Genomic DNA, 25,437 nt, shown 5'->3' on the forward strand with positions numbered 1-25,437 from the left:
TTTAAAATTCATCAACAGAACCCCCCAGCCACCAGAAATATCTTGGCTGCATCACTTCTGGAGTCAGATGTAAAATTTCCCTCTTCTGGTACAGCGGCACGGTGACACAGTAGTAGAGTTACTGCCTGACAGCGCCAGAGACCCAGGGTTCGATCCTGACCACGGCGGCTGTCTGTACAAAGTTTGTATGCTTTCCCGTGACTTGTGTGGGTTTTCTCAGGAGAGTTCCAGTTTCTTCCCACACCTCCAAGACGAACAGGTTTGTAGGCTAATTGGCTTGGTAAAAATAAAAATTGTTCCGAGTGTGTAGGCTAGTGGTAGTGTGCGGGGATCGCTAGTCGGCGTGGACTCAGTGGTTCGAAAGTCCTGTTTCCGTGCTGTTTCTCGATAATAAACTAAACAAACCCATCTCTGAGGCTGAGATTGCACAGGTAAGAAATAGCAGAAGGAGTTTCTTCCGGTAAAAACTGGTCCAATGTGCTGCATCCCTGACGGAGATGTCATTGTATTTCTTATGCAGAAATACTGCAATTGTCTTTGCTCTGATTTCGCAGAAGACAGGTCTTCAGAGACAACTTTATGGCAAGTTTTCAAACATGCTTATTCATATTCATATTTCACATGAATAACTGGAAATTCATCAGGGGAAAGACAGAAAAATGTACTTTGCAGTTTATAGCCCCAATTGATAGCACCAGTCATTTAACAATATTCAGCATGGCACGTTATATTACATTACAGCAAAGATAAATGACAACGGACTACAATTTACACAGTTCACAAAAACGTTTTCAAAGTCATAAAACTGTCCCAAACTAACTCAGAATTAATGATATAGTTAACAATTAACTGTATAGGTTTACATGGAGTCATGAACAATCCAAACCAGTTGGGAACATGGATTTCCTTCCATTAAACACAGTACTGAGCCAGGCAACTTTTACATAAAGTGGCTTCATAGTTACCAAGAATAGTTTTTTTTTTTAAATTTCCAAAATTATTCATTATCTGAATTTAAAGTCTAAACTGCTGTTGTGGGAATTCAAACTCATGTCTCTGGATCATAAATTTTGACCTCTGACTGCAAATCCAGTAATTTAGCCACTATCTCATGTACACTTGGCTAACAATCCAATGATCACTCTGATCCCTTTGTAAGTGGCTTCAAACCCAGAGTAAATAAATCTCATGAGATGAATAATAAATGTTGTGAAACATTTGAAGCCTTTTCAATGCACCAACACTGAAACCACAATTTTACCACATGATGGCGATCTATTGTGGACACAAGGAACTGCAGGTGCTGGTTTCACCCCCCAAAAAGAAACAAAGTTCTGGAATAATTCAGCGGGTCAGGCAGCACCTCTTGAGAGCATGGGTAGCTGATGTTTCAGGCCGGGTCCCTTCTGCAGACTGATTCTGGTTAGGGGGGGGGGGGGGACGGTAAGAGGGGGAGAAGGCTAGAAGAGAGGAGGGGCAGGCCAAAGCCTGTCAATTAATAGGTGAATACAGGTGAGGGAGGTTTTGATAGGCAGATGGTTGTCGTAGAGAATTGTGAAGTCTGCGGAAGGAATAAACAGAGGTGGAAGGGGAGAAATGGGTGCAAGTCCAGGTGGGATGCGGGGGGGGGGGGGGGAGGGGGGGAGGAGGCGGGGTGGAGAGGGAAAGGCGATGTGTGTAGGTGATTTATCTAAAATTGAAGAATTCAATGTTGATACCGTTAGGTTAAAAGCTACCTGAACGGAATATGAGGTTATGTTCCACCAATTTGCATGTGGCCTCACTCTGGCAATGGAGGAGGCTCGGGCCAGAAAGGTCAGTATGGGAATGGGAAGTGGAATTAAAATAGATACAAACTGGGAGATCCAGCAGGCCTTGGCAGACACGCAAAAGTGTTTGGTGAACATGTCCTATGGTCATCTGCAGATTGAATAGGGAATAAAGAGCCTTGAGGGGACTTGAAAGGATGGATGCGGAGGGGACATTTCCTCTTGCGAGAGAATCTAGAACTAGAGTCACTGTATAAAAATAAAGGATGTTTTAATTATGAAAGAGACGGGGATGATTTATTTTTCTCTCTGAGGGCTGCCTGAATTTGGAACAGTCTTTCACAAAGAGTCGTTGTAGAATTTTTACAGTTGATACTTAAAATCAAGCGTTAAGGGCAGGAGAATTGTAGGGTGAGGGAGAGGCACGGAAGCTTGAAAGCATGCACCACCAGACACAGGAACAGGTCCACCCCTCTGTTATCAGGCTTCTGAACAGACCTTCAATAAGCTAGGGTACAGTCCGATTCACCTCTACCCCATTGGGGACAGTGGACTTTGTCTATGGCACTGATGTGCTGCAATGATGAGAATTATAATCTGAACTCTGTAACTTCTCCTTTGGTCTATATATTGTACTTGAGTTTGACCTGATTGTATTTATGTGGAGAATATCTGATCTGTTTGGATGGTATGCAAAACAAAGCCTTTCATTGTACCCAGTGCACATATCCATAATAAACCTAAATCTCAGCCTGATTGAAAGATTACTGTGGATAGACAGGAATGTAGAGTTACAGTTGCAATCAGTTCAGCCGTGATCTGGGGTGGAAGATTGCAACCTTCACGTGGTCTGCCCTGTTTCGACTAATTCAATCAACTCGACGTGCACAAACGGAAGATCAAATAGAACAAGTTGTCCAACAATTTTAGGCTGTGCACGCCCCACGAAAGAAGAAGCCGTGATCTTTTCAAAAGGCATAGGTTTCACGGCCAGGAAACTATTCCTGTTCGGCTCCTGAACCCTATCAGGCTGGCTTGTTCCTTGAAGATCGTGGCAAGCCTTTAGGTTTCAGTAAAGTTACTCATCACAGGATACTCAGCCTCTGACCTGCTCTAATACACTACACTGGCATATGCAAGGTAAAGTCCGATCAAAGATCCTATTGGACTATCTTTGATCGGGCTTTGCTGGCCCTTCCTTGCACTAAACGTTATTCCCATATCATGTATCTGTACACTGCGAATGGCTCGATTGTAATCATGTATTGGCTTTCTGCTGGCTGTTTAGCATGCAACAAAAGCTGTTCACTGTACCTCAGTACATGTAACAATAAACTAAACTAACTAAACTTCTGGTATTAATGAGGCAGGCCCAGTTGTGTTTCTACTCTGTGCTGATTCCCAGGATGATGACGGTGGAGTATCTAGTGGTGCAAGGGGAGATGGTGAGACTCTCTGCTGTGGATGGTAAGTATCAGATGCTGTTGTAACGTGAATGTTATCAGCCACACCCGAATGTTGTCCAGCTCTTGCTGCACACAGGCTCATTCAACTGAGGAGCTGAAAATGGAATTGAGTGTCGTGCAATTGTCAGCAATAACCCCACTTGTGACAATAGTAAGAAAGCCACTGATGTGACATCGTGAGACCTAGGACACTGCCCTGAAGAATTCCTAGTGTGATGACCTGGGGCTTGACCTCCAACAACCACACCATTTTCCACAGTGCAAAGTGCAACCCCGGCCTTCAGGGTATGTGTCTCTTGATACCCACTGACATGAGCTTCATCAGGGGTCCTTGTTGTCAAGGGAAGCGTTCTCATTTTGCCTCATTGGAGTACGTTTGGATGAGGGGGTGAACATGTCTGGATCCACACGACCACTGGATGATGTGATTCACATGAAATACTGAATCAGTCTGGTACAAGGTAAGTGCTTCTTCACCAGGTGCGAGGATAGAATGGGTAACCCTCTATGCCCTCTGCACTACCTGCTCTTCAATGCATCCACATGATTTAACAAGACATAGCCACAATATTCCTGCTGTGGCTCAAACAGGGACAGAAAAAGTTTCAGCATGATGACTTTCTTAGTTAAAGACACTGTACGAATGCACAATCTTGTGCCAATACACAAACAGTGAGCTAAATCCAAATCCAAGCACTTGTTTACAATCTCATTTTTCTGAACAGAAGTTTTAATCTCCTTTGTACCTTTGAGGGCAAGTCTATACCGTCCAAAGATAAGTCTACAAGAGAAAGGAATACCTGAACAAACATTAATCTTTTAAATTCAGATGTTAAAGTGGTGTTGGCAAACAAGAGGAGCTTGAAAATTGATTTCAATTAAACAGCAATTTGAACAAGACAATGGTTCAGCGGTGTAAACTCATGTTTTAATCGTTTTTTGCTGCAGCCTTCTGGTTTTTCACACCAGAGAGTTGTGAGTCTGTGGAATTCTCTGCCTCAGAGGGCAGTGGAGGCCAGTTCTCTGGATACTTTCAAGAGAGAGCTAGATAGGGCTCTTAAAGATAGTGGAGTCAGGGGATATGGGGAGAAGGCAGGAACGGAGTACTGATTGGGGATGATCAGCCATGTTCGCATTGAACGGCAGTGCCGGCTCGAAGGGCCACTGGCCTACTCCTGCACCTATTATCTATTGTCAATAGGCACATTCATCATTCAGGCAATGTGTGCATGAAGCTTGAGGCCATGCAGTGTATGAATCTTCTCAACAGAATCTGGAGTGCCACATGTAAGGATGCTTTTATTTGTGTGCTACGCCTATTGCTTTGCATTGATTTTCCTGAAGAACATAACGAGGGAGAAGAATTCAGTTTATAAAATGAGAGAAAGAATAACTACAATTTTCAACTGGAATATAATGACCATATCCCATATCATCATAATTTCCAAGATGCAATACTGCTGTACCGACTCCCACAATGCAAAAAAACAAACATCCACTATAAGAAAAATCGTGGAGTGAATGAATAATTTAATTTATAATATATTTTCTTGTTATCACCAGGGCTGCACACACAAGTATCCATTACTCAGAGGTTAAATAGAAAGGATGGCACATGAAGTCTTCATTCATTCAATCATTCATTCATTCATTCATTCCAGTGTTTTCCCCACGGCCACCATAGTACAGCACAACACAGAAACAGGCCATTCAGCCCTCAATCTTCATGTTGACCAAGATGCAAATTCAAAATAATTCCACTGACCTGTTGTTTCTTGGTTTACCCCTATTGTCTTTTATAAACGGAGAAACAACACTGGCTAAACTCCAGACCTCTGGGACCTCGTCAGTGATGACAGAAGATACAAAGATCTCTGCCAATGTCCCAATAACCTGGGTAATGTCAACTCTTAATAACCTGGGATAGATCCCATCAGGTCTTGGGACTTATTCACCATAATGTCCTCCCTGAACACCAATACTTCCTCCTTCTTAATTTCAACATGCCATAGGAATCATCCCAACCTTTTTTGCCCTGTTTACTCCTGGCAACTTTAAGAGCACATAATAACAATGTTATTATTTATGAACAACTAATGATGAACAGATACCGGTATACCAGAACCAAACACAGTCAGTCAATGAGAAAAAATATGTACAAATCCCGAATCAACAAATTTTACCCCCTGGGTAGGTGAAATTTACCCCAGGTTGGGAACCCTTGCCATTACATATCAGCATAGCCCTGTCAAAACTTCCATATCTTTCTCCTTGGCGAATAGCAAAATAAAGTGATTTAGCACCTCACCCACTTCTGTCTCCAAGCATAAATTCCCTTTCAGCTTTTAATCTTGTAAGCTTCACCCATTATCTCAGCTCTATCTCGCCCATAGTGGCTCCAAACCATCATGGCCAAATTCTCATCCATGCCTAGTCCCTCCATGACCTTGCTTTCCCAACCTTGCACGCCAAGATTTCTTGCTTCAATTCTGTCCATGCGCACGTCCTTTGATTAATCACTCCAACATTAGCATCAATGCCTTGGGTCCCGAATTCCCTTGACAAACTGATGCTCCCTTTTCTCCATATGAAATGTCCCTTGAAACCCGCCTCTGAACCACATCTGGCCCTCTACCCCAGCTGCGCAGAGGTGTCAAATCTGGATCAGCTTGTTCTTGTGAAGAACCTTGCAAAATTTCACATGGCAGCATATAAATGCAAATTATACTAATGAGCCGATGAACCATGCTGCTTTGCACGGCCCAGGACTGAAACAAAGTACACAGTCTCTCTTATGATAGTTTAGACAAGCTTTAGTTGCTGTTTTTGAATCCATCCTAGGAATGAGAGAATTCTCATGTGAGAATTCCCTGGGATGTGCAAGAGGCAAGTGTCACTCTCGGTCAGTGCCTGTTTGTGAAAATCCATTGTTTTTTCTCCAGCTTGAACCAGTACTTTGAAGAGGACACCAGTCAATGGGTGTAAATTGCATATCAACATGATAGCATTTCTAAAGAAACTACATTTTTGACTGCAAATCCAATCTCAGGGAATTCAAAATAATTTATCTTCAATGCACTTGTAAAAGCGGGAAATGCAACAGCGAATTTGCAGATTACCAAGGCACTCCACAAGGTGATGTATGACATGACTGGTGGGGGGGGTCCTACTTTTGGCAATACATTTTACAACAGAATTTACTTTAGAATAGATAGTTTACGAAGTGAAACATTCAAGCTCTCGTGATTCTATGGGCATTTTGAGAATCCCAATGTGTCAATAATATTTGCTGTATGCTGATTTATGAACACTTGATGAGTAATGAGTATTGCAAATGTACAGCAATTGACAAGAATGACCAGTCAATTTATTTTTTGTTGAGGGATAACTGATGGTTACAGTGCAAGTTCGAGGCTCATTAAATAGTCTGGAACTTATAGGGCGGCAGAGAGGCGCAGCTGGTAGACCTGCTGTTTCACAGCACCAGAGATCCGATGCACTTGTAAAAGTGGGGGGCTGGAGTAGAGATACAGGTCGGTGACAGCAGCATCGGTGGCCCCGGGGAGACAACGAAGGTCGGTGACAGTGACCCCAGGGTTAGAGCCAGCAGCCGCGGCAGTTTCGGTGGTCCGGGCCAGGGTTTGGCCGGGAAGGCGGTGAGGTTCGGAGAGGTGGTGGATGTTGTTGCTGCTCCTCGTGGCCATCACAGCCTTGGGTGGTCGGGCAGGCGGCGCTGCGGTTCAGCGGTGGAGCTCCAAGGAGTGTCAGTGGAAGGAACGGTCTGGAGACAGGCAAGCTTGTGTCTAGGTAGGCGAGGAAGCGTTTGATGAGGGTGTGGATCTGGTGTGAGTGGGTGGGTGGGTGAGTAGGTGAGTGAATGAGTGGGTGGGTGAGTGAGTGAATGAGTGAGTTGGTGTGTGTGTGTGTGTGAAGGCCCAGAGCTGTGGGAGAGTCAGGGCGAGTTGGTACCGGGCCGGCAACTCAGCAAAAATACATGATTACCGTCTTTCTTTACTTGCTTTATAATTATATTTCACGATAATTAGTGAGTGCAACCGTGCAATATTTTGTCATATTATTAAATTGAGTATTATATGTTATATTGTACTAGTTATACACTGGGATGTAGTGATAGGCTATAATCTTGTTTGACCCTCTTGGGAGACTAGCTTACCCCCCCCCCCCCCCCCCCCCCCCCCCCCCCCCCCCCCCCAAAACCTGCAAAACATGAAACGCCCCTGTTTGACAGCTCCGGCACCTAAAAAATGAGCACTGCAACACTGCCTACTGGCAGTGCAACGCTCTCCTGGTACTGTTTCATTATTTCACATTGGAGACTCAAAGCTTTCCCAGTATTTCATCAGTATTTCCATCATTGGCTACACGAAAATAAAACTCATTGCACTCACCATAGGACCTGTACTGTTTGTACTCATTACTCATCAAGTGTTCATAAATCAGCATACAGCAAATATTATTGACACATTGGGATTCTCAAAATGCCCATAGAATCACGAGAGCTTGAATGTTTCACTTCGTAAACTATCTATTCTAAAGTAAATTCTGTTGTAAAATGTATTGCCAAACTAGCCTTGACTGATTAGGAGCTTGGCTATATAATCTGTTGTGGAAGTTGATCAATATAATTGAAGTGTGCAGAATGTAATAAGTCAACTGTTCTTCCCTTAAAGCTAACAGGTAAATCGATGCTGTACTTTCAGATGTAAGCAAGTAGAATTTACTAAAAGTAAATATACTCATTTCATATAAAATAAATATCAGGGAAAATGTCTGGCCAAGTTACCTCATCTGGTATAATTCCCTCATTAATTCATTTTGCACAAGCTGCTGCAGTATGGAGATGGGCTTATTAGTGGGAGCTGATTGAAGACATTTTTTCTCCCTAACAAAACAGGTGGGTTCAGCAGAACAAGTTATGTTGATGATGGGACAGACATAAAAAGCTGAGGTATCCAGCATCTCTGGAGAAAAGGAATCGCTGACATTTCGAGTCAAGACCCTTCTTTGGACAGAGTCAGGGGAAAGGGAAACGATAAATTAGGTATGTTACAAAACCTACCTGAATCGTGGCTGAGCATCTGCCCCACCTCTTGTGCGCGATTTTGGCGCTGTTTAGAGGGGGCGGGTTTAAAACGCGATTTTTACTAGGCTGTTGCAATCGAAAATGTTCAGGCTAGTAAATCATTAACGGAAAATCGCTGAAAGACCCCATCGCAAAAGGTATTATTAGTTTTTATGGCCTTGTATAATATTTATAGTAGTTTAAAAATCACTCTCTCACTCCACAACCTCTCGCAGCCCCAGGGTTTTATAAATCAAACAATTAAAGGTATGTACCTTATTTTTACATTAAATGGGGCTTGTATATAACCCTGTAAATAAAGTTTTCTATAGCGAGTAGTTCATTTTGGGCTCTTTATATCCCGCAGTATTTTTCTGGGCACTTGAGGGCACAAATCCAGCGCAATGTGAACGTTCTAAACCAGCACGTTCACAGGAACCCACTAGAAAGCCAATTTAAATTGACTTTAATTTACAGCAAATGAACACTAAATTCCTTCCATTTGGCCTTTAAATTGATGTAAATGAGATTTAAAAATCATGTTTTATTGTGAATTATTTGTGAATATTATTTGGACACTTGGGCTATTTAAAAATGTTAATCATTTATTAAGAAATGGATAGATGTTTACATCTAGTAATTGAAGTTTGAAATTAGCTACAATTGGGTAACTAACTAATTATATGCTTTAATTTCAGGTCATCCAAGTAAGATTATTTTATATTTGTTTCAGAATGCTTCAATCTATGATAACTGAAAATTTAATTCAGTTCTCTTAATTTTTAAGAAGGTTATGGGCTTTTGACTGTCCACGATCACAGCTTTTTTGTTATGTCCATAGAAAAGCAATAGGGAACAAGATGCTAATTTCCGAGTATGAAAATGGCCATAACCTTTTTATTACTTGAGATATGAAAGTGAATTAGATGTCAAATTAAACGTATTGTTATGCTTTATCTGATGGGATAAATTGCAGACTTGATTTTTTAAATCTCAAAATTTTGTAACATTGCTATAGATATCGACGGTACGAGTCTACAACAAGTTAGACAGTGGAACTCAACAGGACAATTTCAAGTAATCCTTACATCCCCTCTCTCTCCGTTCTCCCACACCCTAGTCGTTGTACTAGTTTCACTGCCGTCCTGTTGAGCTCCATTGTCTTTTTAGTTCATTACCACCTATCCCACATATAACAATGGACCATTGTGGGTTCCACATTTCCTTGATTACCGTTGCCTTCTGCATATCTTCCATACATTTGTCCTAAGTACCGTTATAACTCTCGTTTCCCTTTCCCCGGACTCTCTGTCTGATGAAGGGCCTCGACTCGAAACGTCACCTATTCCTTTTCTCCAGAGATGCTGCCTGACCTGCTGAGCTACTCTAGCATTTTGTGTCTGTCTTCGGTTTAAACCAGCATCTGCAGTGCCTCCCTATACGTGTTTATTATGGGTTTGGACCAAAGAGTCAAGAGTTTTATTGTCATGTGTTCCAGATAGGATAATGAAATCTGTGCTTGCTGCTGCACACCAGAATATGCAAATATAATACAGAACAGGAGATAAAAGTTCAGTGTGTCTATATACTATAGACCATATAAATAAATAAACAGATAAAGTGCAATAGTAATAATAGACTGTTATAGTTCAGAGCTTGTTTGATGTTGTGTTTAATAGCCTGAAGGCTGTGGAGAAGAAACTTTTCCTGAACCTGGATGTTCTTGATTTCAAGCTCCTGTACCTTCTTCCTGATGGTAACAGAGAGATGAGTGTGTGGCCAGGATGGTGTGAGTCTTTGATGATGTTGGCAGCCTTTTTGAAGCAGCGACTGCGATAGATCCCTTCTATCGCAGGTGGGGAGGTCAGAGCCGATGATGGACTGGGCAGCGGTCACAACTTTCTACAATTTTTCCACTCCTGGATGCACAGGTTGCCGTACCAAGCCACGATGCAACCAGTCAGTATGCTCTCTACTGTGCACCTGTAGAAGTTCGAGAGAGTCCTCCTTGACATACCGACTTTCCGTAATCTTCTCAGGAAGTAGAGGCGCTGATGTGCCTTCTTTATCAGTGTGCTGGGACCAGGAAAGATCTTCAGAAATATGCATGCCCAAGAATTTAAAGTTTTTGACCCTTTCCACCATATAAACGGGATTGTGGGTCCCTAGATTACCCCATCCAAAGTCCACAATCAGTTCCTTGGTTTTGGTGGTGCTGAGAGCCAGTTTGTTGTGCTGGCACCATTTGGTCAATCGGTCGATCTCATTTCTATACTCTGACTCATCACCATCAGTGATTCGTCCCACAACAGTGGTGTCGTCGGCGAACTTGATGATGGAGTTCGCACTATGTCCGGCTACACCGTCATGAGTATTGAGTGAGTACAGCAGGGGGCTGAGCACGCAGCCTTAAGGTGCTCCCGTGCTGATTGTTTTCGAGGATGAAACGTTTCCACCAATACGGACAGACTGTGGTCTGTGGATGAGGAAGTCGGGGATCCAATTGCAGAGGGATGCAGAGACCCAGTTCCGTGAGCTTGGTAACCAGCTTGGAGGGAATGATGGTGTTAAGCGCCGAGCTGTAGTCTATGAACAACAGCCTGACATGCGAGTTTTTATTGTCCAAGTGGTCCAGAGCGAAGTGGAGAGCCAGTGATACCGCATCCACCGTTGACCTGTTGTGGCGGTAAGCGAACTTCAGAGGGTCAAGTTTCTTGTCGAGGTAGGAATCTTAGTTTGTTTGTCGTCTATGTATTGAACTGTGTATGGAGGGTCTCATTTAAAAAAACACATTTCACAACGAATGGAGGTGATTTCTGTTCAATGAAGAATTGATTTATATGGATCAGGCTCTCAGTAGCTGAAGTGGATCAAGAATGAGGATAACCAAGTTTGTGGAAATCAATGAGATTCAGGATGATTTGTCAGATTTAGAAAGGTATCAGCAGGAGCTTTGGAGAAGCTGCAGACAAGAGTCCCGATGGATTAATGGTCTTCTCCTGGTTAATGCGTCAACCATTACCCAAGGGGAAACTGAGGAAAGCAGGAGCAAATCATGCTACCCTGATAATCCAAACATGTGGTGAAATCAGATTTTGCAAAGCAGCCCATGTTGCTAACATTTAAGATGCTCTAATTGTCATTTGTAGTTCAGCTAATCTTGGTCATGTATACAAATATATTGGTTATGTATACAAACATCATAGCCTCACACATCCCCGCAATGAAACGCAATGTTTTATTCCTTAAAAATCCACATCCGCACTTACACACTCAGAATCCCTCCTTTCATTTTTTACTGAGCTGTTTAGTTTATTGGAAACTTTGGTGCATTTATCACTCTTCAAATGGTGTGGATTATCATGCCAATATGACAAAGTTACTTTGCAGAATGTTTTTTGAGAGTTGTAAACCCTGGTAGTGTCATTATTTAACAACAGAGACTATTCTATTTAGAAATGCTCACACTGCATCACTCCGCGCACACCAATGTATTAATTAAACTGTCAGCCTTCCAGTCGATCAACATTTACTTTAACAGGAAAAATGTGCTAAGTAATATATAATTTAGAGTCATTTACAAAGAGTATGTCAGATATGTGCCAAGCTAGAAATGGTTAGCTGAATCAAAATTAGTCTTCGTGATTTAGGTTTTGTTCAACTGAAACTTTAGAAGAGCAGAAAAGATAAAGTGACCAAGTGCGGAGCAGATTCTCGAATTAATGGGACTGCGTCCAGGACAGCAAGGATGTCCAAACACGCCGGCGAGTAAAAATGGATGAGTATGCAGCATAGACATAGAAACATAGAAATTAGGTGCAGGAGGAGGCCATTCGGCCCTTCGAGCCTGCACCCCCATTCAATACGATCATGGCTGATCATCCAATTCAGTATCTTGTACCTGCCTTCTCTCCATACCCCCTGATCCCTTTAGCCGCAAGGGTCACATCTAACTCCCTCTTAAATATAGCCAATGAACTGGCCTCAACTACCTTCTGTGGCAGAGAATCCCAGAGATTCACCACTCTCTGTGTGAAAAATGTTTTCCTCATCTCGGTCCAAAAAGATTTCCCCCTTATCCTTAAACTGTGACCCCTTGTTCTGGACTTCCCCAACGTCGGGAACAATCTTCCTGCATCTAGCCTGTCCAACCCCTTAAGAATTTTGTAAGTTTCTATAAGATCCCCCCTCAATCTTCTAAATTCTAGCGAATCTAGAAAACACCACTTCCATTTACAACTTTAAAAAAATAATCAGAAAATACTTAGGAGCCTGTAGAGTTAATGTTTCAGCTGCCCCCACTGAGCCTTTCCTGTAATTCCACTTTTTATTTCAGATATCCTGTGCTTTTTATTCTTTTTTTTAATCAATTCCATCTACTAGAAAATTCAAAGTTTGTTAAAATAAGGAAAAATAATTCATCAAATACTTTTGAGATTTAGATCAAATTGGCAATTGTGAGAATTATGTATCTCTGATGCACCCACGCTTCAACATTGTGATGTACATGGTGATAACGATTGATGCCAATGTATACTATATGATCAGGGTGAGAGAGTGCAACCCTCATGTGGTCTACCCTGTTCGAACTAATGCAATCAACCCAACATGCACAAATAAATAGATGTAGTGTTTTGTTTAAGAAAGAACTGCAAATGCTGGAGGAACTCAGCGGGTGAGGCAGCATCTATGGAGAGAGGGAATTGGTGACGTTTCGGGTCGAGACCTTTCTTCAGACTGATGTCGGGGGAGGGGAGGGAAAGTAAAGGAAGAGGAGGAGACAGTAGGTTTGTGGGAGACCTGGGAAGGGGGAGGGGAAGGAGGGAGAAAGCAAGGACTATCTGAAATTGGAGAAATCTATGTTCACACCGCTGGGGTGTAAACTACCTAAGCAAAATATGAGGTGCTGTTCCTCCAATTTGCACTGGGCCTTACTCTGGCAATGAAGGAGGCCCAGGACAGAAAGGTCGGATTCGGAATGGCAGGGGGAGTTGAAGTGGTGAACCACCGGGAATCAGGTTGGTTATTGCGAACTGTACGGAGGTGTTGGGCGAAACGATTGCTGAGCCTGCGTTTGGTCTCGCTGATGTAGAGAAGTTGACACCTGGAACAGTGGATGCAGGAGATGAGGTTGGAGGAAACTTAGAAACATAGAAAATAGGTGCACGAGTAGGCCATTCGGCCCTTCGAGCCTGCACCGCCATTCAATATGATCATGGCTGATCATCCAACTCGGTATCCTGTACCTGCCTTCTCTCCATACCTCCTGATCCCTTTAGCAACAAGGGCCACATCTAACTCCCTCTTAAATATAGCCAATGAACTGGCCTCAACTACCTTCTGTGGCAGAGAATTCCACAGATTCACCACTCTCTGTGTGAAAAATGTTTTTCTCATCTCGGACCTAAAAGATTTCCCCCTTATCCTTACACTGTGACCCCCTTGTTCTGGAATTCCACAACATCGGGAACAATCTTCCTGCATCCATCCTGTCCAACCCCTTAAGAATTTTGTAAGTTTCTATAAGATCCCCCCTCAATGTTCTAAATTCTAGCGAGTACAAGCCGAGTCTATCCAGTCTTTCTTCATATGAAAGTCCTGACATCCCAGGAATCAGTCTGGTGAACCTTCCCTGTACTCCCTCTAAGGCAAGAATGTCTTTCCTCAGATTAGGGGACCAAAACTGTACGCAATACTCCAGGTGTGGTCTCACCAAGACCCTGTACAACTGCAGTAGAACCTCCCTGCTCCTATACTCAAATCCTTTTGCTATGAATGCTAACATACCATTCGCTTTCTTCACTGCCTGCTGCACCTGCATGCCTACTTTCAATGACTGGTGTACCATGACACCCAGGTCTCGTTGCATCTCCCCTTTTCCTAATCGGCCACCATTCAGATAATAGTCTACTTTCCTGTTTTTGCCACCAAAGTGGATAACCTCACATTTATCCACATTATACTGCATCTGCCATGCATTTGCTCACTCACCCAGCCTATTCAAGTCACTTTGCAGCCTCCTAGCATCCTCCTCACAGCTAACACTGCCCCCCAGCTTCGTGTCATCCGCAAACTTGGAGATGTTGCATTCAATTCCCTCGTCCAAACCATGGTGGTGCAGGTGAACCTCTGCCTCACCTGGAAAGACTGCTTAGGCCCTTGGATGGAGTCGAGGAGGGAGGTAAAGCGACAACTGTAGCATTTCCTGCGGTTGCAAGGGAAAGTACTCGTGGAGGGGGTGGTTTGGATGGGAAGGGACGAATTGACCAGGGAAAAGTGTTTTGGTGTCTACAACTTTAAGCTGTGCATGCCATACGCAAGAAGAAGACTATATGATCTACGAGAAATTTGAAGCACCTCCAAGATGATAACAGTGGATGAGACTCTACTGCAGATTGCTTGACATCGTACTAAAGTGACAACCACATTTAAATGCCGAGATGTCCAATGTATCAGGAGTTCCTGATGGAATGCCACGCAGGTGTGTTTTCATGGCTAGATAACTGATTGTTTTGAAAATCCACTGAAATAAATGCTTCTATAAGCTGTAGCACTTATAGCATCTATTACATTTAAGTGGTTCATAAAATTTGTAAATTGTCTAAAATTCAACAAAAAAAAGAATTGATACTACCAACTGACATTAAGAAATATCAACAGCATACACATTATGGACCTTCGCAGTGCTGAACACATCAAGACCGAGTTGAAATGTTGACAAACCTTAATTAACTGATACAGGATTTCTCTGGGATTATACCTTGGCACACATTGAGATGAAAGCAGATTTTTCTGCCATGTTATGGCTCTTATCAACCTTTTGGAAAACATACCAACTTCATGCTAATATCATTTGGCTGTTTTTATACAGGCCAGTCAGATAACACTTAATCATCATTCATTGATCGTGTATAAAAGCAGTCAAATGACATCACCATGAAACACAGAAAATAGGTGCAGGTGTAGGCCATTCGGCCCTTCGAGCCTGCACCGCCATTCAATATGATCATGGCTGATCATCCAACTCAGTATCCTGTCCTTGCCTTCTCTCCATACCCCCTGATCCCTTTAGCCACAAGGGCCACACCTAACTCCCTCTTAAATATAGCCATGAACTGGCCTCAACTACCTTGTTTGGCAGAGAATTCCAGAGATTCACCACTCTCTGTGTGAAAAATGTTTTCCTCATCTCGGTCCTAAAAGATTTCCCCCTTATCCTTAAACTGTGACCCCTTGTTCTGGACTTCCCCAACATCGGGAACAATCTTCCTGCATCTAGCCTGTCCAACCCCTTAGAATTTTGTAAGTTTCTATAAGATCCACCCTCAATGTTCTAAATTCTAGCGAGTACAAACCGAGTCTATCCAGTCTTTCGTCATATGAAAGTCCTGACATCCCAGGAATCAGTCTGGTGAATCTTCTCTGTACTCCCTCTACGGCAAGAATGTCTTTCCTCAGATTAGGAGACTAAAACTGCATGCAATACTCCAGGTGTGGTCTCACCAAGACCCTGTACAACTGTAGTAGAACCTCCCTGTTCCTATACTCAAATCCTTTTGCTATGAATGCTAACATACCATTTGCCTTCTTCACTGCCTGCTGCACCTGCATGCCTACTTTTAATGACTGGTGTACCATGATGCCCAGGTCTCGTTGCATCTCCCCTTTTCCTAATCGGCCACCATTCAGATAATAGTCTACTTTCCTGTTTTTGCCACCAAAGTGGATAACCTCACATTTATCCACATTATACTGCATCTGCCATGCATTTGCCCACTCACCCAGCCTATCCAAGTCACCTTGCAGCCTCCTAGCATCCTCCTCACAGCTAACACTGCCCCCCAGCTTTGTGTCATCACCAAACTTGGAGATGTTGCATTCAATTCCCTCGTCCAAATCATTAATATATATCGTAAATAGCTGGGGTCCCAGCACTGAGCCTTGCGGTACCCCACTAGTCACTGCCTGCTATTGTGAAAAGGACCCAGTTACTCCTACTCTTTGCTTCCTGCCTGCCAGCCAGTTCTCTATCCACATCAATACTGAACCCCCAATACTGTGTGCTTTAAGTTTGTATACTAATCTCTTATGTGGGACCTTGTCGAAAGCCTTCTGAAAGTCCAGATATAACACATCCACTGGTTCTCCCTTATCCACTCTACTAGTTACATCTTCGAAAAATTCTATAAGATTTGTCAGACATGATTTACCTTTCATAAATCCATGCTGACTTTGTCCAACGATTTCACCATTTTCCAAATGTGCTGCTATCCCATCTTTAATAACTGATTCTAACAGTTTCCCTACTACCAACGTTAGACTAAGAATGAAGTTGATATATATCTCAAGCCATCTTTCAGGAGGCATTGTGTCTTCAACTACTGTGCTAGATATTCTGATAACAATGTATGCATTGGAATTTTAAAGCTTCTTGGGACTTTCTACTTAAAAAAAACATGCCTGCAGTTCAACATGTGAGATTACTTGCTACTTGAAGTACATTATATGCCGTCAAAAACAACTGATTTAGTAGACACAAGAAACTGCAGATATTGGAATTTTGAACATGGACACAGTAATGGAGGAACTCAGCAGGTCTGGCAACATCCGAGGTAGGTCGGGGGGGGGGGGGGGGGGGGGGAGATCACGGAGAGATCGAGACCTTCAGACTGATTAGCTGTACATTCCCTCCAGAGATATTGCCGGACCCACTGAGTTTATCCAGCATTTTTTTTTTTGCTGATTTGGTAAATTGATTTGCCAAAATATACCATTAATCATTGTCTTATGAAGTGACAAAAGTGAATTATTCAGGTCACTAAACATAGAGGTCGATGTACTGATAATCTTAATACATAGACTGCACAGTTCTCTCGTCTAAAATTCAGAAGTGTGCTCTGTAAATGCAGTTTTGGTAAGTACCTTCTCGATAATGCTGATCAGGAGGAGAACATTCAGGACATTGTGACCATCGTTTATCTGTAGAAGCACTTTGTCACGCAGGCTGCTCGTTCCATCGTGAACATAACGGAGCTGTCCCCTTTTAAGATCTTCCAGTCGGAACACCTGCACCTTTACATCCGTTGGGAGCAAAATGAGGTGGCCGTGTTTCGGTGGGTCCAACACTCTCAGCACCACATCTGAGGGATTGTCATCATCTTGAATGTCCAAAACCAGATTAGAAATGGTACCCAATTCACCTCTACTGAGCAATAAGACTTTATTAGTCAGCACGTAGGGGCCCTGGAATGAAATAGGCAGCATTTAAAAATCACTTATCCTTTTGCTTGATGACTTCCTTTGAAAACAAACATGAAAAACAATTCACATAGAAGGGGCTCAATTAAATTCTTCTGTTAACATTTTTTTGTTGGATAATGAATACATTTTAAATAAGAACACAATTTCACCTCATTGCTCCTTTACATAAATAAGGACCAATAATATTATTTTAAAAAGATCTTCCATTGGGTTATGAGCGTAATTATCATTTCAGTGAACATGAACATTATAGATTTGTGGTACCAATAAAAGCAACTGCATACATACATTTACAAAGGGACTTGGAGCAGGCCACTCAGCCCCTTAAGTTTGTCCCACCCTCCTACCCCTGGCTTCATAGCCACCTGTGCAACAGCCCACATAGCCCTCAGATCCCTGATCTTGCAGAATGCACACATTTTTGGGTATGACACAAACATGATCTAAACTATAAAGAAATCTTCCATTAAATGTAACAGTGTTATTACAAATGCACTGGGAAAGATCTGAATAGAGGAAAGGGAGCCATATCAAAAAGTATTATTCACATCAATGCATTGTAATTAATCACTTTCAACAAATTCTGCCCCTTGCTTCAAAGAGATTAGTTTTCTATGATCAAAAACTTGATTGTCATCATTGTTCACTTCTCCATGTCACGGGTTTAGCTGGTCGGAATTCAATACATTAACCTCTGGAAGGGCTTAGACATCACGAGACTGCCACACTCAGAAAAGACAGGGCTAGGTAGTCTTCATTGTTTTACAAGCCAATTGGGTACAGTGCACATTGTACATTGGGTACATTTGTTACATCAAAGAATGTGGATATTTTTTGGAAAGTCTATTGCATTTCATTTGCTTTTCTTTCAGATTCAGAAATAATTATAAAATCTATAGGTTGTAGCTGGGCAGCAGTGGAACCGCCCATTGCCTTTCCTTTGGACCATGTAATGCACCTCAAAGTCTCACAGGTAATAAGAACAATTTAGAAAACAGAAAGATGTTCACATTCAATAAGTACTTTAAAATAAATAAGCTTTGATTTAATTATACATGGAATTATTTCGTTCTGACACAATTTGATAACACAAAATATCAACATTAATGCATTGATGTTTTAAGTAAGTGTACAAAGAACAAAGTGCTGGAGTGTGGGCCAGGCAGCATCTGTGGAGGGAATGGATAGGTGATGTTTTGGTTCAAGACCCTTCTTCGGGGCCTGAAACATCGCCTATCCACTCCGTCCACAGATGCTGCCTGGCCTGCCGAGTTCCTCCAACACTTTGTGTTTTGCACAAGATTCCAGCATCTGCAGTTCCTTGTGTCTCAATTTTAAGTAATGTATTCCTCTTTCAGGCTAGTAAGCAGGATGTTGACCGAGCCTGGAGATTACCAAGTGTGAGTTTGGGTTTCAGAAATAGATGAGTTGGGAGAAGCATTAAGAGCACCACATAATCCAAGACAAATGGATCCCTGCACTTTAATTTCAGTTGGAGGAGAGATTGCCGAGGAAACATGTTGTCAATTTCTCTAGGAAATGAATCAGTCAGGATATCATCCCATGTTCACCACCTAGTAGTGCCTGCTATACGTAGATAACTAAAGCTCGGGGTCGCTTATGTTCAAATAGCCTGTCACGGCTGACTACTTCTGCCCACACATGATAAATGACACATGGAAGGAAAATATTGTTAGCATTTATGATGATGTATATTATCAATTTTTAAGAGGAAAATTTAAAAAAATGAAGTGAATTAAAAGGAAGAGAAATAAGCAACAGAAGAGTTCAGAACACTCAAAGGAACACTTTGGATTAGTGTCTAAAGTGACAGAATCTGTTGATGCTGGCTGAGCATTGCTGGTAACTCCTCTTGTATACATTAATATTGTAATGTGGCCATTGAAATGCATTCCAAACTTTGACTCCCATCTACAAATCCATATACACATGACCAAAGTCTCTGCTATGTATCAGAGAATTCATTATTATAATTGTAGTAATGATGAGTATCCATAAGGATAGACCAATTTATTGCCACAGACGGCTGTGGAGGCCAAGTCAATGGATATTTTTATGGTGCAGATTGACAGATTCTTGATTGGTAAGTGTGTCAGGGGTAATGGGACGAAGGCAGGAGAATGGGGTTGAGAAGGAAAGATAGATCAGCCACGATTGAATGAAGGGTTGATGGGCTGAATGGCCTCATTCTGCTCCTTGAACTTATGAATCAAGAGTACTTTGTGGCTGTACCAAAAATGGTAAATACACAAGATCTCTGGGTGAACGCACAAAAGCAATGATCCTGGGGAGCTCTCTAAGTAACATTTTCAGCACAAAGTTAACAAACTCTGTTTTAAATGTCTAATTTTTATTCTTGTTCAGATTTTATGTCACTACACCATTTTGAATATGTATGTTTTACTAATTCGTCTTGAGGTCTTTGATAAATAACATTAATGTTTTTGTTCAGGCTGGCCTTATCCTGAAAAGGATAAGGCTGTTTCAAAAGCTTCCACAACATTTTTCTATTTAGTCCCTAATGAAGTTTGATTTCCAGAATAAATGTTATTCTGAATTATTAATTGCCATCAACTTAATTTACCTTTCATTAAAATACCTAAACAAGACAGATTGGCATAATAATGTCGTATGTAAATATATGCGACAAAAGCAGAATAAAAAAATAGCTTAGTGTCAGCCTGGAAGTTAATTGCTCAGCTTATTAATTATTCAGCAATGATTTACTTGAAAGGTCTGACCTATTACAGATGATTTCATAGATACTAAAGAAAGGGGCAGAACTACCATGGTTATACTGAGCTCAACCGTCTCAGTAGCCTTCTCCTCCAAATCCGGGACAGGTCCATTTCATACCCCCACGTATCATCTAATGACTCAACACAATTGTTGGCCTTGACAGGGATGACTTAAAAACATGTCTGCACTGCCCCTTTGAGAAAACCAACAAGAATGAATGAATATAAGATATCAAATTACTTGCAATGTCTTGTTGTGGGCTTGATTCTTTTCTGTCTCGTTCAGCTAACTCACTCGCAATTTCTGTGTTATTCATAATGTGTGAAAGTTTATTTTATTGAGTACACAAAGCAATTAGAGCTCTTATCTTTTCACTTAAATGATTCAGTGCTTCTAAGCACCAATAAAATGTAGAAGAGTTTCACTGAAAGCAAACTGACAAGGATTTCAAAGAGGTAGAATCAAACTCAAACTTCATCCCGAGTTTTGGCGTTAAGAGTTCACGCAATTCATGGGGTGCATCAAAAAGATCCTACCCTAAGTAGCCTCTTCATGTGGTTAATTTTTTTTTTCCTTGAGTCTGCTCCCTTCGTTAAGATGATCTATCAAGGGGCAATTTAACTGGGTAAGGTGGTACAGCAAAGTAAGCGAGCTATAAGATGATCACCAAACATTACTGGCCTTGGTGACTTCAGCCTCAGTCAGTTTCATTTCTACTTCCTATCTACACATTGCTGGTTCGAAACAGATGGAAAGAGGCAGCAGGGCAGAAGGCATGGACAATGTTGGACAATGACATTGGAAATTTGCTTTTTGTTCTTTTCATTGTTCGTAAATATTGATTGTAATGTCCAATTGTTTGATAATTTCGATTTTGTTACTATTAATGTCTTTAATTGTTCGGAATAAATAAAATAAATAAAAAATAAATAAAAAATGTTTAAGTAGCTGTACAGCAAGAAGATAAGTTGTGGGTGGGATTTTCTCCAAACTTTCTGGGAACAGAAGGAAGAATAAAATGAAATATAGGAGAGTGAAATTCTGAAACATAATCAAACATTTAGGAGAATGAATAGGTGATGTCCAGCATCCAACAAGCATTCATTCTCATTCAGCTGCTTATTGCTTGCTAAGCCTTTAATATTCTTGATCACGCAAATCAAAATGCATCACATGGATGTTAAATGTTCTGAAATACTTTAGCGTGAATTTTTGATGTGAGGCTTCAGTGCAAAGTTTGTAGTATTGCAGGTTCACATCGACGGTAGTGAAAAGCAATGGCACTCAATTCATTTGTGGATTTATCTTTGTTTTCATCAGGATGAGTGACATTAATGCTGTGAGTGAAACCAATGCAAATAGACCTCAGTATTGTTTTTTAGGATAAGACCTGCACAAGAAGATTAGTTCTGGCTTCAAGCATATCATGACACATGAACACAAGAAAATAGGAGCAGGAGTAAGCCATTGGGCATTTCAAATCTACATGCCATTTAATATGATTAAGGCTGGTCTATGCTGGCTTCAACTCTTCTTCTGTGTAATTTCTCAAAATCCCTCTATTCATCGATCGTTCAAATATTTATTCATTTCCATTTGGAATATTTCTATTGATCTGGCTTCCACCACCGCCAGTGCGGAGAATTATAGAGATTTACCACCTTTTGTGAGAAGAAATGACTACCTACCCGTTCTAAGTGACTGGCTCCATACCTGGCTATTATGTTCGCATGTTTAAGACCCTTCCACTACTGAAACATCCCAACTCTTGCCCTGTCAAGTACCCTTAGGATCTTCAAAGTTTGAATATAGTCAGTACTCATTCTTCTAAATTCCAAGCAATGACAGGCACAAAATCAAGACCTTTTCCGTCCCAAAAATTAGCCTGGTGAATCTCCTTTGTACTGCCTCCAATGCTACTATGACTTTTTTTTGGTATGGAGATGAAAACTGTAAGCAGAATTCATAAGGTCATAAGTGATAGGAGCTCAATTAAGTCATTTGGTCCATCAAGTCTACTCCGCCATACAATCATGGCTGATCTATCTCTCCCTTAGAACCCCTTCCTCTGTCTTCTCCCCATAACCTCCGACACCCATACTAATCAAGAATCCATCTATCTCTGCCTTAAAATGTCTATGGCTTCCACTGCCTTCTGTGGCAAAGAATTCCAATGATTCACCACCCTCCAATTAAATAAATTCTTCCTCATCTCCTTCCTAAAGGAATGTCCTTTAATTCTGAGGCTGTGACCTAGTCCTAGACTCTCCCACCAGTGGAAATATCCTCTCCACGTCCACTTTTTCAAAGCATGTCACTATTCATTACATTTCAATGAGGTGCCCCCTCATTCTTCTCAACTGCAGTGAGTACAGGCCCAGTTCTGTCAAATGTTCATTATATGTTAACCCACTAATTTCTTGTATCATTCTGTAAACCTCCTCTGGACCCTCTCCAGAACCAGCACATCCTTCCTCAGATAAGGTGCTCAAAATTGTTCACAATATTCCAAATGCGGCCTGACCAGAGCCTTATAGAGCCTCAGCATTACATTCCTGTTTTTGTATACAAGCCCTCTTGATATAAATGCTAGCATTGTGTTTTGCTTTCTTTACTACCGATTCGACTTGCAGATTAACTTTTTGGGAATCCTGCACCAGCACTGCCCTGTCCCTTTGCACCTCTGATTTCTGGATTTTCTCCCAATTTAGAAAATATTCCAAGTGAAGTTTCAAAAATAATGCCCAATAAAATTGCAACAAATTGAAATATTTTTTTAAATCCAATCTCTGACCAAGAAACCACATAACTTTTTCTTGCTCTCCCTTTACGTAATTTTTTTGGTTTTCTTTCCACAGCACAAACAATCAATCTGCCTTTCAATTTAAACTGGCATTTGCACTGTGAAATGTAAACAAATGAGACTGCAGATGCTGTAATCTAAAGCAAAAAAGAGTGACAGAAGAACCTAATGATCAGGCAGCATCTGTGGAGATCCTCCAGCTGTGAATCACCACAGTTGTTAGCTGACTTGCTAGGTTCCTCCAGCAGTTTGTTTTTTGAACTGTGAAAGCCGTTTTGCTCCCGATGAGATATAAAGTATTAATGCTATACTCTAGGCATCGGGAAGTTGATGCCTCATACCGCAGCCCACCCTATAGTAGAAAATTGATCCAAGAGTAATAGAAATTGAATTTTACTGTGATAGTGCTTTAGAGTCAAGAGAACATTGCAGAAGCCGAAAAGCTCCTATTGTGAACACTTCCAGTTGAGCAACTTAATAGATACTGATGTACCAATGCATACATGCTTTTCAAGCAAGAAACATACACACAAGACACTCAAATTTTCTTCCTTGCATTTTTTTCCTCAGATTGAAGCAGCGCATACATGCACTTGTCTAGAATTCTTTGTTTAACTACTGGAAGTTTCCAAGTTCTTAGTTGTTCTTAGGTTAATCTGACATTCTCAATAACTGAAATCAATATCCAGGAGGATACGACTGGAGATTTTATTTCGAAGTCACGTGAGTAACTAGGTGACGAGCCCGCCAGCCCGCATGCGCATCAGTACGTCGACGCATGGCGCGGGAATTGGAGCAGTTCAAAACTGCTCTGGCAGGTAAGCCAATTTTGATTTCAGGAACGGGCCGCTGCGGTACAGCGGGCCCCGAGTAGCTGACGGGCGCAGCCTGTGCAGCTGCCGCCGTTGGGAGCTCCAAACGGAAGCAGGCGGCCAGATTTGGAGGCCGCCATGGAGCTGGCGGATTACATAATTGTGGCTGCCGGCGCGGCCAGGTCGGCGACCGCTGCAAAGGATTAGCAGCAGCCGGGGTTTTTTAAAATAACTGCGGCCAGGACGGCGACTGCCATGAAAGCTCAGCTGCCGGGTCAGTATTCGCTGTGGGGTGTTTTTCCGCAGCACCTAGCAATTTAAAAATAGCTGCTGCCGGCTGAGGTCGGTTCAGCATACGCTGTAGAGCAACGTATGGCGTATGCTCTATTTATAGGGCAGCTATAAATAGAGCTGACAGTTTTTAATAGCGGTTGCCGCTAGGTCACATTTGCGACTAACGTGGCATGGGGCTCCACTGGAGCAGGCGGCTGTTCGGAGCATCTTACGGGTAATGCCTGTACAGATTGATGCTCCAAAAGGGAGTCAGCCTGAGGCCTGAGGAGGCAACACCTGGTTCAGAGTTGCGTTCTATTTCCTCCCCTGAGAAACTCCGTTGAGGCTCCAGAAGGGAGCAAGGAGCTCCTGGCGTAGGAAGCTTTTTGAGCTGTGTCTGTCAGACACATGTGGGAGCAACACCTGGTTCAGGGTTGTGTCATGATAAATTCCACTCTGTAGAGGGGACTGTTGGAGATTCTTTCTTAAATGACTCCAACTATGTGGATATCGATAAAGCAATCGAATTCCTGAACTAATGGGGGATATGCTTCATTTTAATCATGTGAACAAAATATGCTCCGGGCACCGGAGACATTAGCAGGCAGCTCCAGCCACATGCCTGTGGCAGCTCCTGGTTCAGGGTTGCAGTATTCCTCCCACTCTGATGAGGGGAGTATTGTAGAATATTACAGATGTTACACCGATTATGAGAATATTAACAGGATATCTGAATCCCATGATTTATCGATGATATGTGGGAGCTACCAGCTCTTGTCACATATTTGCCATCCCTTCGGGGATAGGGGATTCACTGGAGGAAGATCTGGCTAAAAGTATCCTTTTATATACTAAAAGTATATGCAGTCCACATAATCTGCCAGTCTTTTTCGATGTTCCATACGTCTATTCTATCTGTTGAGATATCCCAGTGATTATATCTAGGCAAGTCCAATATCCGCTCTGGAGTCATTACGGACTTTTGCATGTCAAAAAATGGGTCTGATCTCTCAGTTTGTGCTCAGAGAATCGATTATGTTATACTACAATTGACACTGTTTGAGCTGCTTTGTCATTCTTTATAGTGCCATAAGTGGGACAGTTAATGATTGGTTAATCTCCCATTGTTGACTAACATCAAGCAAGGTGTCTTTTATATGACTGCGCTAAAGCCTAGACTGATAGTAGTGTGGAATGTATATCACTAGAT

The 25,437-nt window shown here is 41.9% G+C and overlaps 1 protein-coding gene across 1 annotated transcript in view; it reads right to left on the reverse strand.

Annotated features, from left to right (window-relative positions):
- fras1 (Fraser extracellular matrix complex subunit 1) overlaps positions 1 to 25,437 on the reverse strand; it is a 515,676-nt gene that overhangs the window by 153,320 nt on the left and 336,919 nt on the right. The window contains 1 exon segment of the mRNA XM_055640301.1: positions 17,241 to 17,561. Coding sequence (XP_055496276.1) covers positions 17,241 to 17,561 — 321 coding nt within the window.

The sequence above is a fragment of the Leucoraja erinacea genome, chromosome 1 (genome assembly GCF_028641065.1).
Source record: "Leucoraja erinacea ecotype New England chromosome 1, Leri_hhj_1, whole genome shotgun sequence".
Taxonomy (NCBI): Eukaryota; Metazoa; Chordata; class Chondrichthyes; order Rajiformes; family Rajidae; genus Leucoraja; species Leucoraja erinaceus.